This window comes from Manis pentadactyla, chromosome 3 (genome assembly GCF_030020395.1).
Source record: "Manis pentadactyla isolate mManPen7 chromosome 3, mManPen7.hap1, whole genome shotgun sequence".
Lineage (NCBI taxonomy): Eukaryota > Metazoa > Chordata > Mammalia > Pholidota > Manidae > Manis > Manis pentadactyla.
The window spans coordinates 10,259,821-10,277,898 of record NC_080021.1 but is presented as its reverse complement, the minus strand read 5'-3'; the positions used below and the strand labels follow the sequence as shown (position 1 = coordinate 10,277,898).

At 50.3% G+C, this 18,078-nt stretch overlaps 1 protein-coding gene across 1 annotated transcript in view; it reads right to left on the bottom strand.

Moving 5' to 3' along the window:
* KCNQ3 (potassium voltage-gated channel subfamily Q member 3) overlaps positions 1–18,078 on the bottom strand; it is a 278,157-nt gene that overhangs the window by 34,713 nt on the left and 225,366 nt on the right. Inside the window, exons 2-4 of the mRNA XM_036890535.2 lie at positions 8,987–9,077; positions 8,015–8,141; positions 4,020–4,192 (exon numbers count right to left, since the gene is read on the bottom strand). Of these exons, the coding sequence (XP_036746430.2) occupies positions 4,020–4,192; positions 8,015–8,141; positions 8,987–9,077 (391 nt within the window). The remainder of the gene's footprint in view (positions 1–4,019; positions 4,193–8,014; positions 8,142–8,986; positions 9,078–18,078) is intronic.

Sequence of the window (18,078 nt, the reverse complement as noted above, 5' to 3'; positions counted from 1 at the left end):
TAAAAATTAACATAAGTAACACATAAAACCTATTATTTCATGGATACTATCATGCTTATAGACTGGGACATATAAGTAAGCACACTAGAGTAAGGTGATTCAGATAAAAATGGTAAGGAGTGGCGTGGATGATGTAGAGATGTGGCAAAGATCAGCAAATCACTGAAGTTTCAAACACGCTCACGGAGACAATCCCTAAGGCGCTTCCTGTTTCTCCCATTCTATTCCCAATACAGAGTTCAGCATGGTCGTTTGGGGAAGAAGAAAGTCCAGGTTATGGGTGCACACAAGCTGGAGATGAGCCCTGTGGTTCCTGCAAAGTCTCTCGGGGAACAGAGTTGCTCACACCGATACATAGCACCTCCCTGGCCACCTGCGTCAGGCGAGCTGGCCTTCTGGCCAACAGAATCTCTCTGCCGGGGTAGCTTCCTGCTTCCCACCCCCTGGGCTCTGCTCACACTGGTCTCGCTACCGGAACTGGGCCTTCCCACGGGACCAACCAAAGAGCTTCGAGTCAAGTTCAGACGCACGTCACCTCCATTGTGAAAGTCTGCCGAATATTTGAGCTAGAGTTCCTGTCTTTATGCCTTCCCTGTTTTCTAAACAGACTTCCCTGACTCTCCGACACATTAAAAGGCCTGGCTCGCCCCACAGCACTGTGGGCACGGTGCTCTGGTGTGAGTTCACTCCGTGGGTTCGTTTGGATGGAGCGGGCAGTGCAGCCGCCTCTCCCCTCGGTGAGTGTCTGTCCTCCTGGGAGGCTGAGAAGGAGCAGGCAAATGGAGAGCCCACCCTCAGGGGCTGTCTGAGCATGAGCCTCTTGCCTTGTTGAGTGTGTTCTAGGGTTCCTATATCTCTTCATACCCTCTGGCCCACAAATGTGAATCAGAGTTTCAGCTGGTGCTTATCCAAGGGAACAGCTAACCGTTCTTGAATGCACAGAAAACCTGGCTGTGCTGGATTACTAAGAGGTGGTATAATGGTCCCTGATGAGGAGTGAAAATGTGTCCCGAGTCTATGCCTTGTCATCACTTAAATAGTCAGGACTATTTAAAATCATTCTGACTTGACACAGGTTTTGCCAGCAGCTCTGTGGCATCCCCACAGCCTCTGGCACATGCCTGAGCTCTCTGCAGTCAGCCTGGGGCTGAGGGACTAGGGTGAAGCCAGTGTGGGGAGTGAGGGGAGCAACTTACTGCCCGCTCCTTAAGTCCATTCTGCAGGATGGTCCAAGCCCCGGAGACTCAAAACCCATTTTTAAGACAAACAAGGGCCACCCGGCCCACATCAGACACCATGTGAGCAAGAAGACATCAATGATTTTGTGCTGGAGGCAGGGCCTGGCCTACTCTAACTTTAAAAGTCTAACCCTGCACAATGTGGGCCCCCCACTCCGAGGGGTCAGCCTGGAATTTGGCCCAGAGTGCATGCGTTTTGAAAGAATGAATGAAGAAGTGAACTGGTAAGTGATCATTCACCTGGCTTAGAGAAGGAGCTGGCCTAAGCTCTCGCTGCTAGCCAATGGGGAGGCTGGGCCCAAATCCAGGCACGTGCTCACCTCCTAAACACACTGCCTGCCCCGGAAGTGAAGGGCAGCCCGGCAGCTGCTCTGTGGCTCAGCAACAGCGAATGGCTGAGAGTGTGTGTGCAGTGGTGGTGTTTCAGGGAGGTGTGGGACATAGAGCGTGACAAGCAGTTTCTTTTTCTGCCTTTCGTCTCCAACCACAGAGATGTGATTTCATCTTGAAGTTCTGCCCAGTGGCCCCAGTTGTGGGGTCTGGCAGCAGCGCGGACCTGTCTCTTCCCAGGAATTACTTGACAAACATCCAGTTGTCCTCTATTCTAATCTGAGGGAACACAGGACAAGGACCTAAACAGCATTTTTAGTCCTGATTTCCTCCAGAGCCATGAATCAGCTCATCTCTGTCCAGGTTGCAAGGGTAGATGTTACAAGCATGTCCTCTGATAAAAGATAAAATACAAGGTCAGGTGGAGGACCTTCTCGAAAGAAAGCTCTGGCCTCAAAAAGTCTGTGGTCAGAGGTAGCACAGAGAGAATAAAAAGTGTCTAGCAAAAAATGGAAGACTCCCAAGTGTTTTAAATTTGTATTTAATTTTACTTATATATTTATTTGCACTGTTTGTGAGGAAAGGCATATCTGGAATAACAAATGCAACCATTAATGAGCACCTACTGCTTACCAGGCACTTAAGTGTACCTTTTCTCATGTGAGCAGCCGGAAGGATTCACATTTTAACCACAGAGGAAGCACCTAAAAATAGAGTAACATTCTTAGCCTTACACCAGGAAGGCAGCTGAGCTGAATTTTGCACTGGGTTGCTATCTGACCCCTAAGTTCATGTTTATTCTACTAGGAGATACCAGCATATCTGAGATGTAGGAACCCAGGAGTTATGTGAGTGTGTTCTGCGTTGTCCAGTGGAGGTGATGTTAACACTTACAAGGAAAGCTCTGAGCTCCCCTGTGTCAACTTGCTTTAGGTCCAGTACACCAGAAGCAGAGCCTGAGATAAGGATTTAGGTGCATGTGACTTCTTGGCTTGTGCTGATTGAGGGAGGCACTCAGAAGAGAGGGAGTGAGGGAAGCCAGGAAGCGCAGGAGAGGGAGCTAAGCAGAGATGTGGTCTTGGTTGGAGCCTCCTTCAGCCTGATCCCCTGGGCAGCTCTGGAGTATGAACTGCACCACAGGGCTGGTCCCAACCTGAAGAAATGTGCCCTGCGCCAGCTGCCATTGGCTGTGGGCTTCCCTCATGGGCAGGGAGGAGGGTTAGGACAGTACACCCTCCTGGGCAAGGCAGCTCCTTTACTTCTCCAGAGAAGGAGACAGCTGGGAGCATGAGCAGCCAACAGCTGAGCAGCTGAGGGCTGGGCACATCCTCCTGGTAAAAAGGGCCTGGCACCAACAGTGTCTGTTGTACTCACCAAGGTTGGCATAAGAAGATATTCTCTTGGTAACAAAGGCAGCCTTGACTTTATCCCCTGAAGGATGCCCACCCCAGGGGTCCTGCCCTCTGTTTCTCCTGCTCTGGCCTCTGAGGGGCTCTTCCTGCTGAGCTGAGACCCAGAGGTTCTCCTCATTCCTCCAGGGGCCAGCTAAGGTGAGGATGGTAAAACAAAGTGATACCAAAGGCTTGGACTAGCAGGAAGGAAACTCAGGGAGCAGCACGGCTCTGGACCCGCTGGGCACCTCAGCTCTAGATGTGCTGGGCTCTGCCGGCCTGGGCTTCCACACCCGCTCCAGCACAAGGGACTCTGGGAGGGGCCTGGACTGAGCCCACCTGTCCCAGCTTCTGATCCCCCTTGGAAAGTGACTCTACCGCGAACAGCAGAGACCACCGAACACGGGCTCTGCGGCCAGGCTGCCTGGGGTTTGAGTCCGGCTGCGTGGCCTCAGACAGGTTACATCCACTTCCGAATCGGCTCCCTTATCAGTGTGATGAGGCAGGAACAGTGCCCAAGTCCTGGGATGAGCTAATCTGCAACAGTAAGCACTCAGTGTTGTGCTTTGGGCTACATATAATAGCAATGAAATGTTTCCTGCGAGCCGGGTATGCTCTGAGCGCTTTCCACCTGTGAGGTACGTGCGCAGCATCCCTGTTTTATAAATGCAGGAACCAAGACCCAGAGAGGTTACAGAAAATCTCCAAAGTCACACTAGTAGAGTTTGGATTCTAAGCTGTCTGCGTGGCCCACCCCCCTTGCCATGCTGCCTTGCATAAGCTCATTTCATCCCAGAGGTACAGGTGTTCTTATCCCTATTTTAGAAATGGGGAAACCGAGTGACTTGCCAAAGTCGTCTGCACAGTGGAGCTGAGGCTGGAGCTCAGCCCTACGTGCTCTGCTCCCTGCAGCACACCTGCTCTCGCCTCTCCTGTCGCTGCTCCTCCTCCTCCTCCATGATGGCAGGACGGATGCCCTCTGGGGGCACTGTAGGGGAGGGGATCCCCCTGGAGGGCAGAGGTGGGTGAGAAGCCCCAGCAGCTTCTCCGTGGCACTCACTTTGCTGTGGGCACAGATGGCCGAGCCCAGAAGCTTCCAGGTGCCGCCCCTCCTGTCCATCCGCAGCATGCGCAGGATCTGCAGGAAGCGCAGGCTTCTCAGGGAGGTGGCCAGGACGTTGCCCTGGTTGCCCACAGCCACCACGGGCACAGAAGCAATCAGCACGAAGATGTCTGGGGAGGACAGAGAGGCAACAGGGGAGAAGGCAAAGGTCAGGGGAAGGTGATGGGCTGCCACAGGCGGTGTCCACCCGCGGAAGATCACAGGCCAAGCACCGTTGTGTTGAGTTGTGACATCAGCCGCATGTGGCAAAGTGCGTAACTCCCCTGTGGCAGATGAGGAAGCAGCCTGAACTCCAGCACCTTCCCAAGGCTACACAGCAGACGGAGTGGAGCTGGGACTGGACACAGGCCCGTCAGACTCCAACGCTCCCTCTAAACCCCAGGGATATGATCCCCGCGGTCCCCCAGGGTGGCATTTGAGGGTGGCTCTCAGGCCGAGAGGGGGTCAATGAGACCAGGAATTTATCCAGAAATAATCCCAGGAAGCAAAAATGAGGGGAAAGGAAGACGGGAGGGAAAAAAAGCCAAAGTAAGTGGTGCTATCAAGGCTGCTGCTGGGGCCACTGAGCTGGGAGCACGACTGCTGCCAAGATCATCCCTCTGAGAGATGGGGACTGGGACGTGTGTCCACCTGCTCCTGTCCCCTGCTGGCTGAGGGTCGCCCACTTCTGAGCTGCATGCCTGATGATCTCCCTTAGCATCAGAAAACGCCGTGGGGTGGACTATGGGAAGATACGAGGCCCGCCATGCAGTGATGTGGGAATGGCCATCACAGCCGTGGCTGAAGGCGGGGAGGCCAAGGGCATGAGGGTCTTGTGAAAGGGCAGCACCCGAGGCTCCCGAACTCAGATAGCCGAGTGTGGAAGATGGTGTCCTCGTCTCTTCCTTATTCCTTTCAGGTCCCCAGTGCCCATATCAGTGACCTTCCTGCAGAGGGCTAGCAAGCTCAAAGGACCCCATGGTCAAGTACATTTGGGAAAGATTCAGTTGAACAGGTTTTGCTCCTACAGGACTTCTCAGAGCCTTTAGCATGCTAATACACACTGTGACTTCAATCATACAAATGAAGTACAGCCTTTCCCCAAAGATTTCAAACACAGAAATATTTTTTGCAAGAGCATCAGGGTTCTGAGGAACACACTTGAGGAAATGTTTATCCACTGGGCAAAGTCCAAGCTACTGAAAACTGAGTTGGTTCTTGGGAAACTCATGTCTCCACACCTTTGCATGTGCTGACCTCTCAGCTTGGGATAGGCTCTTGAATTCACACCAGTCATGTTTGCTGAAACAACTGGCACCCTTTCTACCTTGCCAAAGTGTCCCCCAGATGTGCCTAACTTGTGGGAAAAAACTAGAGGTCAAACATGTGGGTCTCAATATGTCTACATCTTTGCCAGGGTTCTCAGTCTATCTATGCAAAGCTATCGACTTATAATGTTTGTCGAAAACAAAACAGAACAAAACTAAATGTGTGGCAAATGTAACTCAAGTTGATGATGCTCGGGAATGAATGACAGGTTCTGTCCCAGGTGGACCACTCCACACCCGAAATGGCAGGGCCTGAGGCTGCCCTGACTATGCAGGCCACGATATCCGTGGACATGGTAACCACCTGCTTGTCAGGCATGTGGAGAAAAGAAACATTTTCCACGAGGGCCATGTTATGCGAGAAGTCAAGGTGAATAGAGCAGAAAATGCAGCAATACCAGAAAAGAAACCAGCCAGGATGGTGGGAGGCTGAGGCCCAGCCTGGCCTCCCCAGGGAAGGCCAGCAGGGGAGTGTGACTGGAGCCCTTACATCAGCCCACCTTGGAACAGTGCCTATGGCTCCGTGGGGATGTTCCTGTCCTGGAGCGTCCAGGCTCCACATGCTAGGATGTTCGCAAACTGGGCAGGATTATCTGAATTGGGGCATTATCAATCCCAAGGTCCCCTCGCCCAACCTCCCTGCACCCCCTCACCTCCCACCCCCACATGACTTCTGGTCAGCACTGGATAGGTCCCTCCAAAGAAGGAAAAGAAGTTCAGCCTAACATCGCAAAAGACTCAAACGGAAGACGTGAGAGAGGAAGGGAAGGAAAGCTGGGGGCTGCTATGGACGAACTGTGTCCCCCCAGATTCCTATGTTGTGATCCTAATCTGTAGTGTGATGGCATTAGGCGGTGGGGCCTCTGGAAGGTGATCAGGTCATGAGGGTGGAGCCTGCATGCATGGGATTAGTGGCCTTTGAGAGACCCTAGAGAGCTCCCGGGCCCCTTCCTCCAGGTGCAGACACAGTGAGAAGTCCAGGAAGTCAGCAGTCTGCAACCACAAGGGGAGCCCTAGCTACACCCCAACCATGAGGGCACCCTGATCTTGGACTTCTAGCCTCCAGAATGGAGAGAAATAAATCTCTCCTGCTTAAGCCCCCCAGTCTGTGGTATTCTGTTAGGGCAGCCCAAAGGGACTAACATAGGACTAGGCAGGGGAGGAGGACAAAGGAAGAAGGAAGGAAAAAATATGAAAGGAAAATCAGTAGCTAAAAAGTCCTCCAAAATCACATGGGCATGCGCGCACGCACACACACACACACCCTACTTGAATTCAAACCCTCATATGTCCAACCTCAGCAGCAGATGGGAAGGAAGGAGCAGTGGTTTCAGCGGACAGCAAGGGGTACAGACTGGCTGTGAGCAGCCTGCACACAGGGTCGTGCAAGCCCAGGCCTCACGGAGAGAAGACTGGTGCCTAGCAGGGGTGGGTCCAGCTCTTTGGTCCTGGGCTGGCCATCCATACTCCAAGGGCTGTGTTCCATCCTGGGAGTCACTTTTCGATGGGGCAAATAGGGACAGGTAGTCCACTCAGAGAAGAGGGACGACGATGCTGAGAATGTGTGACAGAAGGTGAGGTTGCAGCTACTCAGCACACATTTCCTGAAAAAGGAGGATTCTGCTGGAGTGGAGAGGAGGATCAGAATGGCTAGACTCAAGCATTTGAAGAAGACAGGTGGAATTAAGAGGGAATAAAAACATTGAGAGGTAGTGAGCACCCTGGACAAGAGGCGTGCAAGGCTACTTGAAGGCTGCTGCAAAGGGGACAGAGCAACAGACAGGAGGGCATGTTGGACTAAATGCTTCAGAGCATAAAAATGCTTTTTCCAGCCCAGACATCCAATGATCCTGTAATTTTAACCATTTCTAGGGGTCTGAAGTTCCAATAGTCCTACCCACAACGAAGGCAGATTTTGTCTGTCACTATATGATTTTAGTAGGATCTTCAGATGCAAAGATATAGGGTCCATGCTGCACCAAATGGGGTAAATGAAAGCTATCAATTGGATGGAGGGGTTTACTGACAGCTTCCCACAGCAACTTTTGGGTCAGGACACAGCAACATGGTGATGGGTAAGAGGACGGGGGCTAGATTCTTCCAGACCTGGGTATTAAGAAGGAATCTGCTGCTTCCTATCTATGTGACTAGAAAATGACTCAGCTCTGTGAGCCTCAGTTTCCACTTCTGTAAACTGGGCACAAAAGAGTCCTATAGAAGTAATTCTCAAACAGCAATGGTGTCATGCCTCCTACCCCCACTGCCGCCAGTTTGGAAATGTACAGCCAGTTTTGGTTGTCACAGTGACTGGGCACCACCAGTCTAGGGCCTGGGGGTGCTCGACATCAAGCAACAAGCTGTCTCTCCATCACCCAAAAGCCCACAGTGATCCCCGCCCCCATAATGAATCGCTGCCCTATAGAGCCGCTGGGAGGATAAGCCACAGAAGGAGGCATTCAGCACATGGAAGACTGGGGCAGCTCCTCATCGAGGAGGGTCAGAGGCCGGGCTGGCTTCCACAACACCACATGATTTCCCAGAGGGATGGCGTCTGCTTAAAATGTCCCCAAATAGTTCACCCAAGAGGGGCCCTCAGCCTCCACTCAACCTGGGCTCCGGGCTTACCCAACATGCACAGGGGCTTCCTGGCGAACTTCAGCCGTCCCCGCCAGCCTTTGTATCGGCAGCAACATCCGGCAGCCCAGATCCGCAGAGCGAACTCGGCTCCGAAGATGAAAATAGCAAATGTTTCCTGCATTGAAGAGCATACGGAGGAACACTGATTAACCGGGACCTGCACGTCTGGACCTGGACACTTCCGTTCTGACGTTGTGAGGAGTTCGGTCGCTGCCATCGCTGCTTCGCTGGGGCAGGGGGCAGGAGAACAGGTGGATCACCTCCATTCAGTCACCTGCCTGCATTCTGATGGGCTAACTGTCCCTTACATTAAGCCTTGCGAAGTGATTTCTTGTTCTTTTTCCTATGTTTTCGTTCCAATGGATCATGTTTTTAAAAGTCCCATTATTGTACTAAAAGCCTCTGAGAAGAGCAGTTAGGTCGGAAAGACAGGTGTCAATGAACCACACTCTACTAACCCCACCCAGGGTCTGGCCCTGGAATCGCTAACTGAGGCCAAGAGTTACTGAATGAGGCTTCCGGGCCAGGTACCACCCAAGTGTTTATGAACTTATTCTCATCTTATGTTTTGAGAAACCAAGTCAAGGAGCAGTTAAACCAATTTCTCAAGGACAGAACATGGCAAAGAAGGAACTGCAGGCTGGGAACCAGGCTCTGAGCCTAATATTCCAGTATAATATAACTACAACATGCCTAACATGTATTGGTTATGCTTTGACCTGGTATATGCCCTTACCTCTAGTCTAGAATAACAAATTCCTCACTACACCTGTGCCCAGGGCCGACCTGACCAGTGGATTCAAGCATCATTCTTTTGAGCCTGGAATTGGCCAGAGACTCTAGGAAGCCAGAGCGAGTTTGGCAGAGCTGTACCCAATGGCAGCCTCCTGACCTTTGCTGTGAAGGTCCAGCCGGGGGCCTCCACCTCAGAGCAACACCATGGTGGGTGCACCATCTTACCAGCAGCAGAAGCCAGTCTCCCGAAACAGTCTCGTACTCCCTGAACGTGGTCAGGACGGCCAGAATCAAGCACCCCAGGACAATCAGGAACCTGGAAGGAAGGAAAAAGGAGACTAAGGAGGCATCATCAGGTCCCGGCTTGCTGCCGAAACTAGACAAAGAAAGGTGTCAGCTGAGTGAAACTTCAGCTGCCTTCGGACACTGGTAGATGAATTGTATATTAGCCCACATAACCTCACCACAAACCTATAAGGCAGGTAGGAATGATGATTCCAGTTAAAGAAAACAGGGCTGAGCGAGGTTAAGCAATACGCATTACTTTTATTTTACCAGCTAGTTAGTGGAATCAGTTATTTAGATAGAATTGAACTAGATCATCTGGTCCCAACACTGGGGGGCTGCAGATGGCCAAAGACCAAAAGTGAACCACAGGCTTTGGAAAATCAGGAGGAATACAAATATAGTGATAATATGTCCTGCACATACAGGACAGTGGTTTTCAATGCCTCAGGCAGGCGCAAACTGCAAATAATCCTTTGAGATTATTCTCTTGATAAACCCTGCGTGTCTGGGTGGGAGGGAGAGCGTGTGTGTGCATGCTTCATTGGTTCAGCAAAGAAAAATGGTTCTCCCCCCTTGGTTCAGTGGTCAGCATCAGGCTCCCTGGTGTCTAAGAGGGAAATTACTAGCTAAGATCCATGTGTGAGGCTTGGTACCACATACTCCAAACTCTCCTGCTCTATGTAATCTGGTATCCATTCCCCCTGCTAGGTTCTAGTCCATGCTTTTTTGGCTTGCTGTGTAAGAGGGCACTGACCTATGCATTCTTCATTCATTATTGATATGTCAGGCACCAGGGACACAGAGCTGGAACTCACTGATGGAGAAGCTGGATTGGTCCTCACGAGGTCTGTCCAGACAAACAGAAAGCCACCTCGTGGTGTGATGGCAAGGGCCGTAACATAAGGGTGTTTGGGAACGTCTGCTCCTGGCCTTGGCTGGAGACTCAAGCCCAGGCTCTGACCCTTGGTGATCCTAATCAGTCCACATTTTCTGATCAATAATCCTGCTCATCTGCAGACCTGAATCTACACTTACAAGCCTGCCTGGAATCTAATCAAGATTTTCAACTCCCTCCTGGGTTTGGCCATTTTACTTTAAATTCACAACTCCCAACCCATGCCTGGAATCTGCCTGTCCTGAATCCCAAATCTTCTCAGGTAGTGATCAGGACAATGACTGTGGTAACGTTTCACTGCTATTTTACTGCCATCACCATTTAAGAAGCACCTTCCAGTCACCACTTTGCAACTATCAGCTCACTATCCTCTCAGAAACGCCTCCCAAGGTAGATCTGGCCACTCCCATTTTAGAGATGAAGAATTTCACCAGAAGGGATCATCGCCATCAGGATAACTGTGTTGTCAGGAAAAGACCACAGAATTTGGAGTGCAAAGACACAGGCTCAAGGCTCTGGTACTTTCTATGTGGTCTTGAGCAGCTCACTGACTTTGGGAAACTTGATGATCACACTCATAGAATGGAAATAGTGAGTCTGCCTGGAGATCACAGCTACTGTGAGGACCACAGGACATAATGGATGCGGAGCCCTTTGCTCAACTGTATAGGATCATGCAAATGATGCCTGGTGCGGTCCCAGACACGCACTCATGACGGGCTGGCCAGGCCCTGGGAAATGTGCTCTTGGATGACTCTGCAAGTCCACACTCAAGTGATCGCAAGACTTAATTTTATTCACTCATAGTCTCTGGAGATAAGAATCTTCTTCTTCCTCTTTTGCTCTGTCATCTTAGGCAAGTTACATGAACTCTCTGTGTCTTGGTTTTCACTTCTGTAAAACGAATCCAATAAAATGGCAATATCCTCAATTACTCAGTGATGTATTCAAGGTACCCATAACAGTGCCTGGTAGATGGTTAACCTTCTCTAAGTGTTAGCTATTATTTTATTGAGATGTAATATCAATATATCAAGTTCCTCATCTATCCTAAGCAGAGTATAGGTTTTAAGGATACAAATGTGGAAAAAACCTAGCCCTCATTTTCAAGGACTAAGGGACACAGAGGACAAAAACAAGAGTGTGGTTGAGGTTATGATGCTGGTGCCCACCACCTGCTTTGGGAGTGCCAGATTGGAAGCATGCAAGAAACTATGGCTAAGGGGTTGGAAGAGTACTTGAGGCTTAGCCAGGGTTGACCATATGTTCCAATTTATCCAGGACATCCTGCATTTGTTTGTGTGTTGACCTGGAGTGTGGCCCCTGAGGCAACGTGGGTAACATGTGCATGTGCAGAAAGTACGAAAGTTCATGAACACAAAACCCAGACCAACCTCCTTTAGCAAGGGGCGTGGGCCTTTCGTGATCTGGCCTTGTTTTCCATGGTCTCATCTTCTGTTGCTTCCCCAACCACCCCCCAAGGCTGGCCATACAGATGACAGCATTTCCTCAGACTCTGAGCCCATGTGTGTCTGTTCTTGTCCCCACCCGCCCCACTGCCCTGTGCCCCTTCATCCTCCTGCTAATGCTTGGCAGTGCCACTCACGCCTTGCCTCCAGAGCCTTCCATGACTCCAGCTACTCTCTGCAGGTTCTCCTGTGGGACCCCTCCCTTGGGACCAGAGAGCACCCTGATGCATTTCTACTCCCATACTGATCATAACCCATTATCACTTTGCAATCATTCACTTGCAGGGTGTAGTAAATAAAACATATGACTTTAATCCCTCACACCAGAAATCCTCTTAGAGCAGGACTGCCTTTGTCTACTGAAACATTTTATTGATCCCACTGAAGTGGAAGTTGCAACCCTCAAGGCGTGAGACCGCTAAACTATTCATCAAGAAAATTTAACTAGAAATTGGACGTGGGAGTTGGTGTTGACGGCCGGGAATGGCAAAGAAGAAAAGATAGGGCCTAGCCACATACTGAAGGACTCTTAAGGACAAGATTGTCTCAAATTTTAAGCTCATGGGCCTGTAAAGCAGACCATGAACCAGGGCCTTGTATGAGGGGCTCTGCTGTTTATTGGCAATGAACATGGAGCTGGAGGCTGGGCTGGGGCATGTGTGGGGGGAAGAGATAGCTCAGCATCCCACAGCTGATCGAATGCTGCAGAACAAGGTGGGCATGCTCTAAGGGGACTCCCATTAAGCCACACCTGTGTACAATCCCCATCTGTGAGTGCAGGCAGAACCCTTGACTTGCTTCTAACAATACAATGTGGCAAAGGTGACAGGATCAGCCCCCTGATTAGGTTTTGTTCCATGGTAAAGGCAGTGGGGTAGATGCATCTGTGATTGCTACTTCCTGTAAGACTCTGTCTTAGCAGAATGAGGAGATAATCTTCTGCTGGCTTTGAATCAAGCTGCCATGTTGTGAGGGGTCTGTGAGGGCCACAAGGCAAGAAACTGGGGCTTCTAGGACCTGAGAGTAGCCCCCTGCTGATGACTGGCATGAAAGCAGGTCCTCCGTCCCACAACCACAGGAACCAACAGTCATGAACTTGGAGGAGAATGCCCAAGCTCCAGGAAGGAGCCCAGCCCACACCTTGACTAATGCTTTGCAAGACTCCAAGTAGAGGGTCCTGTTAAGGTGTGCCCATACTCCTAACCCATGGAAACGGTGACACAATGAGCATGTGTTACTATAAGCCACTAAGTTAGTGGTGATTTATTATGCAGCAAGAGAACACTAATACAGTGCAGCATGGGAATCTGTGCCAAGTGGATGCACTTTTTATAGCGCAGGTAATCCTCCCCCCAGGCCATCAGATGCTGTCTGGGCCGTGTGGGGGGTCTTGGTCTGCCTGTGTGATCCCCTCGTTGCTCCTCTCTGTATCTCAGCGGCTCTCAAAGCCTGGCATTTAATAAGAACCCGTAAGTGTTTAGAGAATGGATAAAAACAATTTCGAGATGAGCAAGTGCCCTGTTATTGGAATGAAAGGCAAGGAAGGGGTGTACGATGGGTCTAGAGAGACAGGTCCGAGTCGGATATGAAGGTTTTTGTAGGTCAAGTGAGGAGTTTGTACTTCAATCTGCAGAGGATCTTGAAATCTCTCTCCATCTCCATCTCTATGTGCTCACGTCTATATCTATGTCCATAAGCATGTCATCCCTCAGTATGCCTGTGACGGCTGCTCTCTGGCAGCACAGCCTCAGGAAGCTGCTGGCACAGGTTCATGAGGATGAGGGTCCCGTGAGGCAGAATCCTCCCGGCGCTCTCCACAGGATTTGCAACTACCAGGACGTGGAGGCCAACGCGGGGAGTGTCTGGAGGGTCTTGGGGGTGGGTGATGGGACAATGTGCTGTTCACAGACAGGAGTTTATGCAGTGGAGCCAGCAGGTCTGCAGAGACAAACTGTCACTGACCTCCTGGGTCTGAAGTCCGGGTGGAAATATCCAGAAGGCTGATACAAATTCAAGTCTAAAGCTTAGGGGAGAGGTCGCGCTTGGAGCCTTAAGTCCCGATCCGCTCTAGCAGTCCGATTTGGGCGCCAGGGAAGGGCTAACTGAGCTTTAACCCGTCACCAAGAGGCAGTTTCAGCCTGGTTCCCATCTCCAGGCAGCGGGCAGAGACACGCTGCAGCCAGCAGGGGGCAGCAAAGGCCCGACCGAGCGGCGCATTTTCTCGCCTCCAGGAATTAAAGCACCAGCGACGTTGTGAATTTACTTCCTGAGATTGGAGAACAATTACTTCATAAGGCTCCAAGCATCAAGGAAGCCCTCCTTCATCTGAGAAAGGGAAAATGCTCTTCGGTGTCTTGAGCTTTTCAGTTTACTCTCAAGATACGAACTTGGTTTTAGACGGACCGACCGAATGATCAGCGCCCCCGTCTCCCGCGGCTCCTGGCTCGGGGCTCACCGATCACTGTCACCTCCCCTATCATTCGGGCTTCCTCTCTGTAGCCCTGTTTGCTTCACTGCACTGTCCTCCCTCCTTGTCCCTCTTTGCCTCAGCCTCACTTGGCGCCCTCCTGGGAGTGGGGGGCGGCTGTGGCGGGGGTCTTGGAGAGCAACGTCAGTCCCTCTGTCTGCACGGTCCTGGCTTGGCTGCCTTTGCAGATGAGGCCAGTCAGCGTCTCGGGTCTCGGACAAGGCCCTGGATCAGATGCCAACGTCCCCACCCTCGTCCTCTGCCACCTTCCAGCCGGGCCAGGGCTGCAGAGGGCGGGAGGCACCTGGCTCCAGAGAGAGCAACTTTGCAGCAGCACCTGGTGTCTACAGTGTAAGGGCCAGGGAGCCCACATGAGGACCAGCGCTTCCTCCTGGGGCCCCCTCCATACCAAACCTGTGTTGGGGCAGTGGCCTCGTTCAGGCAGATCGGGGCGACGAGCCGATGTGGCCGCGGATCCCCCCCACCTCTCCCCTTCTAGGAACAAAGCTAGGTGCACTGAAAATGATGGACGTGTGAGCTGCGTAGCAGCCAAATACCCCCTCACAGCTTCTCTCCCAGAGACAAGTATGTGATAAAAACTCCTGAATATATCGAATCATTTCCTTCGTACATCATTTTCTGCTTTACACCTGGGAGCAACACTGTGAGACGGGGGGGCACTGTCCTTATTATATCTGGATCCCCATTTCACAGATGGGAGCGAAGCCTCCGGGCTCAGGCAACACAGCACAGAAGGAGTAGGGAGAGCGTGGATGGGGTCCACCCCTGTGCTGCGGGCGGCCAGTGGTCCATGAGCGAGAATCTGCAGGCAACATGGCCAAGTTAGCGCCGGCTGGAGGGCAGGCAGGGTGGCTGAGGGCTCCGGGTTCAGCTGAGAGGACCACCCCTCCCTTGTGCTCTGGACCACCAGGTTCAGGGAGAAAAGCCCAGTTCCGCTTCCTGGTAGTTCCCAAGCTGGTCCCTGCCCCCATTACAGCTGCTCAGGGCAGCTGTCGAGCGCCTGTAGCTCCCCAAAATCCTAGACTGAGGGAGGAAGGCAGCAGATGACTCCATGGGGCTCTCTTCCTTCCCATCCTTGTCTGGGTGCCGTTCCGTGGGGATGTGAGGAACACTCTTCCTTGCCAGACACAGGCAGAACTGAGTGTCTAACAGAGCAGGTGTTGCTGAGGTTGTAGTTAGCCCAGAGGTCCTGGTCCTCAGCCACCCCATGGTCTGTGCTCTCAAGCGGAAGATACAGCCCTTCAGACGACATCGGGATCCTACTGATCAGCAACCGGAATGCCTGAGTAAAGCACTCACTGCATGCCAGGGAGCCCTAATCCCCTGTGAGGCAGCCCCAGGGCCACTGAGAATCACAGAGCCCAGCCCAGGGGATTAGCTAAAGACACTACACCCCTCAGTTCCACTTGCGGCCCAGTTATTTATTCGCTGGAGAAGCTTGGAGGAGCTTTTCTTCTTTCCAGGCTTCAGCGTCTACATCTGTGAAATGAGAGGCCTGAGCTAGAAGATCCGAAGGCCCCTCAGGGAAGTGATTTGCAGCACCTCTGTAAACATCTAAGTTTCATGGTATGTTACCATGCATTTCTTCTTGATGTTCCATCTTCTCATTAATGGTTTTTAAACAAGTCAACAGCCCTATCTGTTAGGCAGAAAAATAGGTATGAGTGGGGTGGACAGAGAATAAGGCCAGTAAAGCTCACTAAAAGGGATTCAAAGAGTTAACCAGGTAAAACTCCCAGATATAGAGAGAGCCAGAAAAGGCTCACAGAGTTAATGAGTTAATCATGTGAAGCTCCAAGGCCGGGAGCAAGTTAGAATGTCTGGACATTCCCCAGATAAAGAAGAGCATCCGACGCAGCCCATGTCTTCATTGTGTCAATTAGATCATGCCATTGTAAGATTTACTGCAGCAGCTGAAAGGCCCGGCTTATTTTTAACTTAACCTATATGCTGTTTTCTTTCTCTTCCTCCAGCCCCTTATCAAGTAATTGTGTAACCAGGGCTGGAGACAAGCATTATAATTAATTTTCCAAAAAAGCCCAGATATAAACAGTATAGTTTCCATCATCCAAATAGGAAAGATTCCATGTTAAAGCTAAGATTCCATTTTAAAAGTCAGAAAGTTAGGAAGATTCCTAACATATTCTTTAACAAACAGACAATAACACAGCCCACCTTGGGGGGCAGGGCAGGCGGTCTTGATTAATACTTCCCAGAGGGAAGCTGCTATCCTGGGGAGGAACCGGATCAGTAAATTTCTTGTGTGTTAAGTTAATTTTGCAGCATTACCTGGAGGACTGCTAATAGAGGAGAGGACACATGGTGTCTCTCACCAGAGATAAGCATTCTGAGACCACTTGACAAGTTGATACCCCCTGGCCCTTTGAAAAAATCCTTAAAAGAGGGAACCCCCAACCTTTCAGGGCACCTCCTCTCTGAGGCACTTTTTCTCTTTAAGTGCATAACTTCAAATACAACTTATACTCTGCTTCACTACTGTGTCTCTGCCCTTCAATTCTTTGTTGTGGGAGGACAAGAACTGAGAAAAATAAACAACCACCCCCTAACCTATCTAGACTCACCGTTGATGCCCAGGAGCATATTTGTGGGTGGTACTAACTGTATTACTTTAGGCTGTAAGGCAAACTTCTCTAGGACCTGACCAAGTGTCATGGGGACCTCCTGTGGTGCGCCATGTCCAAATCTCAAGTTCAGTCTTCCCTGCAGGCTTTCGGTTCTTCACCTGCAGAGTGGGAATGAAGTCCCCACATCCTAAGAGGATTCCATACGATAACAGATATAAAATGCTTACAGGCAGGCAGTAGGCACTAAATAATTTCTATTTTCCTGCCAATTTGCTAACATTCATGACCATTTACAAAATGTAACTGAGAGTATAAATGTGGGACTTAAAAATGGAATGAGTTTAAATTTTCACTACACTATTTACTGCTGTGACTGGGTAAGTCACTTAAACTCTCTGATTCTCCCATCCCTCGTGTTCACTCTGAGAATAACTATTACACCTCTCAGAGTTGTTATGAGTACTAAACATACCTCAGTTTCTCCATCTGTAAAATAGGGATAATAAAATGTCAGGCTAGGGCTTGATAAATGTTGCAATTATTATGACTATTAAAAATTACTGTATAAAACATAGTGCCTGGGAAGTTATAAATGGAAGCAATTATCATTAATACAATACATTTGGAATTCATCAAACATACATCATCTTTGGCTAACTCTACCAAAAAAACACTATTAATTATAAAACATTAAAATTGTATAAACATATATCATCTTTGGATAACTTTACCAAGAAACACTATTAATTGTAAGACATTAAAATTGTATAAACTACTAAGAAAAGGAAACAGCCAATTATAAATTGTGACAGCCATTGATTGTATTTCACATCCTCACTTTAGGGACTCCAAAATGGGAAAAAATATGCATTTAGAATCATGAAATGGGTATGTGAAGCTGCCTTATCACCAAGTCCTTTAGGAGAAACCCTTTGAGCAGGACAAGGTGTTACAATGTGACTCCAGGTGCGTGTAAGGGGCTGGAGGCAGATCCTATGTCCCCAGCCTCAGCAGGGCGCATGCATTGAAGTATGGGTCCATTTACTTGGGCTGGGCCCTTCTATTTTTATCAGCACTCTGAGTTTGTTTGGATCTCCACACACTTCACATCTTTCTTTTCCCTGGAACTAAAGCTCCCATATTTTACTGGAACAGAACTTCCCAAGGCTCACCTAAGCTGGCAGAGCTAGGAGAGGTACTGAGGTTCAGGAATCTTATACGCACTCCTCAGCGTTACTGGCTTTACTCCTTTCCCAGATTTGACCTGAACAGGCAGCCCCATGTTTATAAGGACCTGGATTTGGGTTGTGAGCTGTATGACTTCAAGCAAGATGCCCCATTGTTCTGGGTCTTGGCACTTTAATTTGAAGATTTTGAAATGAAGGTGCAAAGGGCTGCCCATGGAGGACTCACGGGGAGGGGGGGATGAGGCCTGCTTGGTGCCCATCTCAGCTCTGCAGCCAGAAGGCAGAGCCCCTCCAACTCCGCCCACTTGCAGGCCATAGCTACGCCCCCCCCTCTGCAGGCATACCTGATCCTTGGCAAACTGGGTCCATTCTTCCTCTGAAATAGTATCACACATTACGTGATAC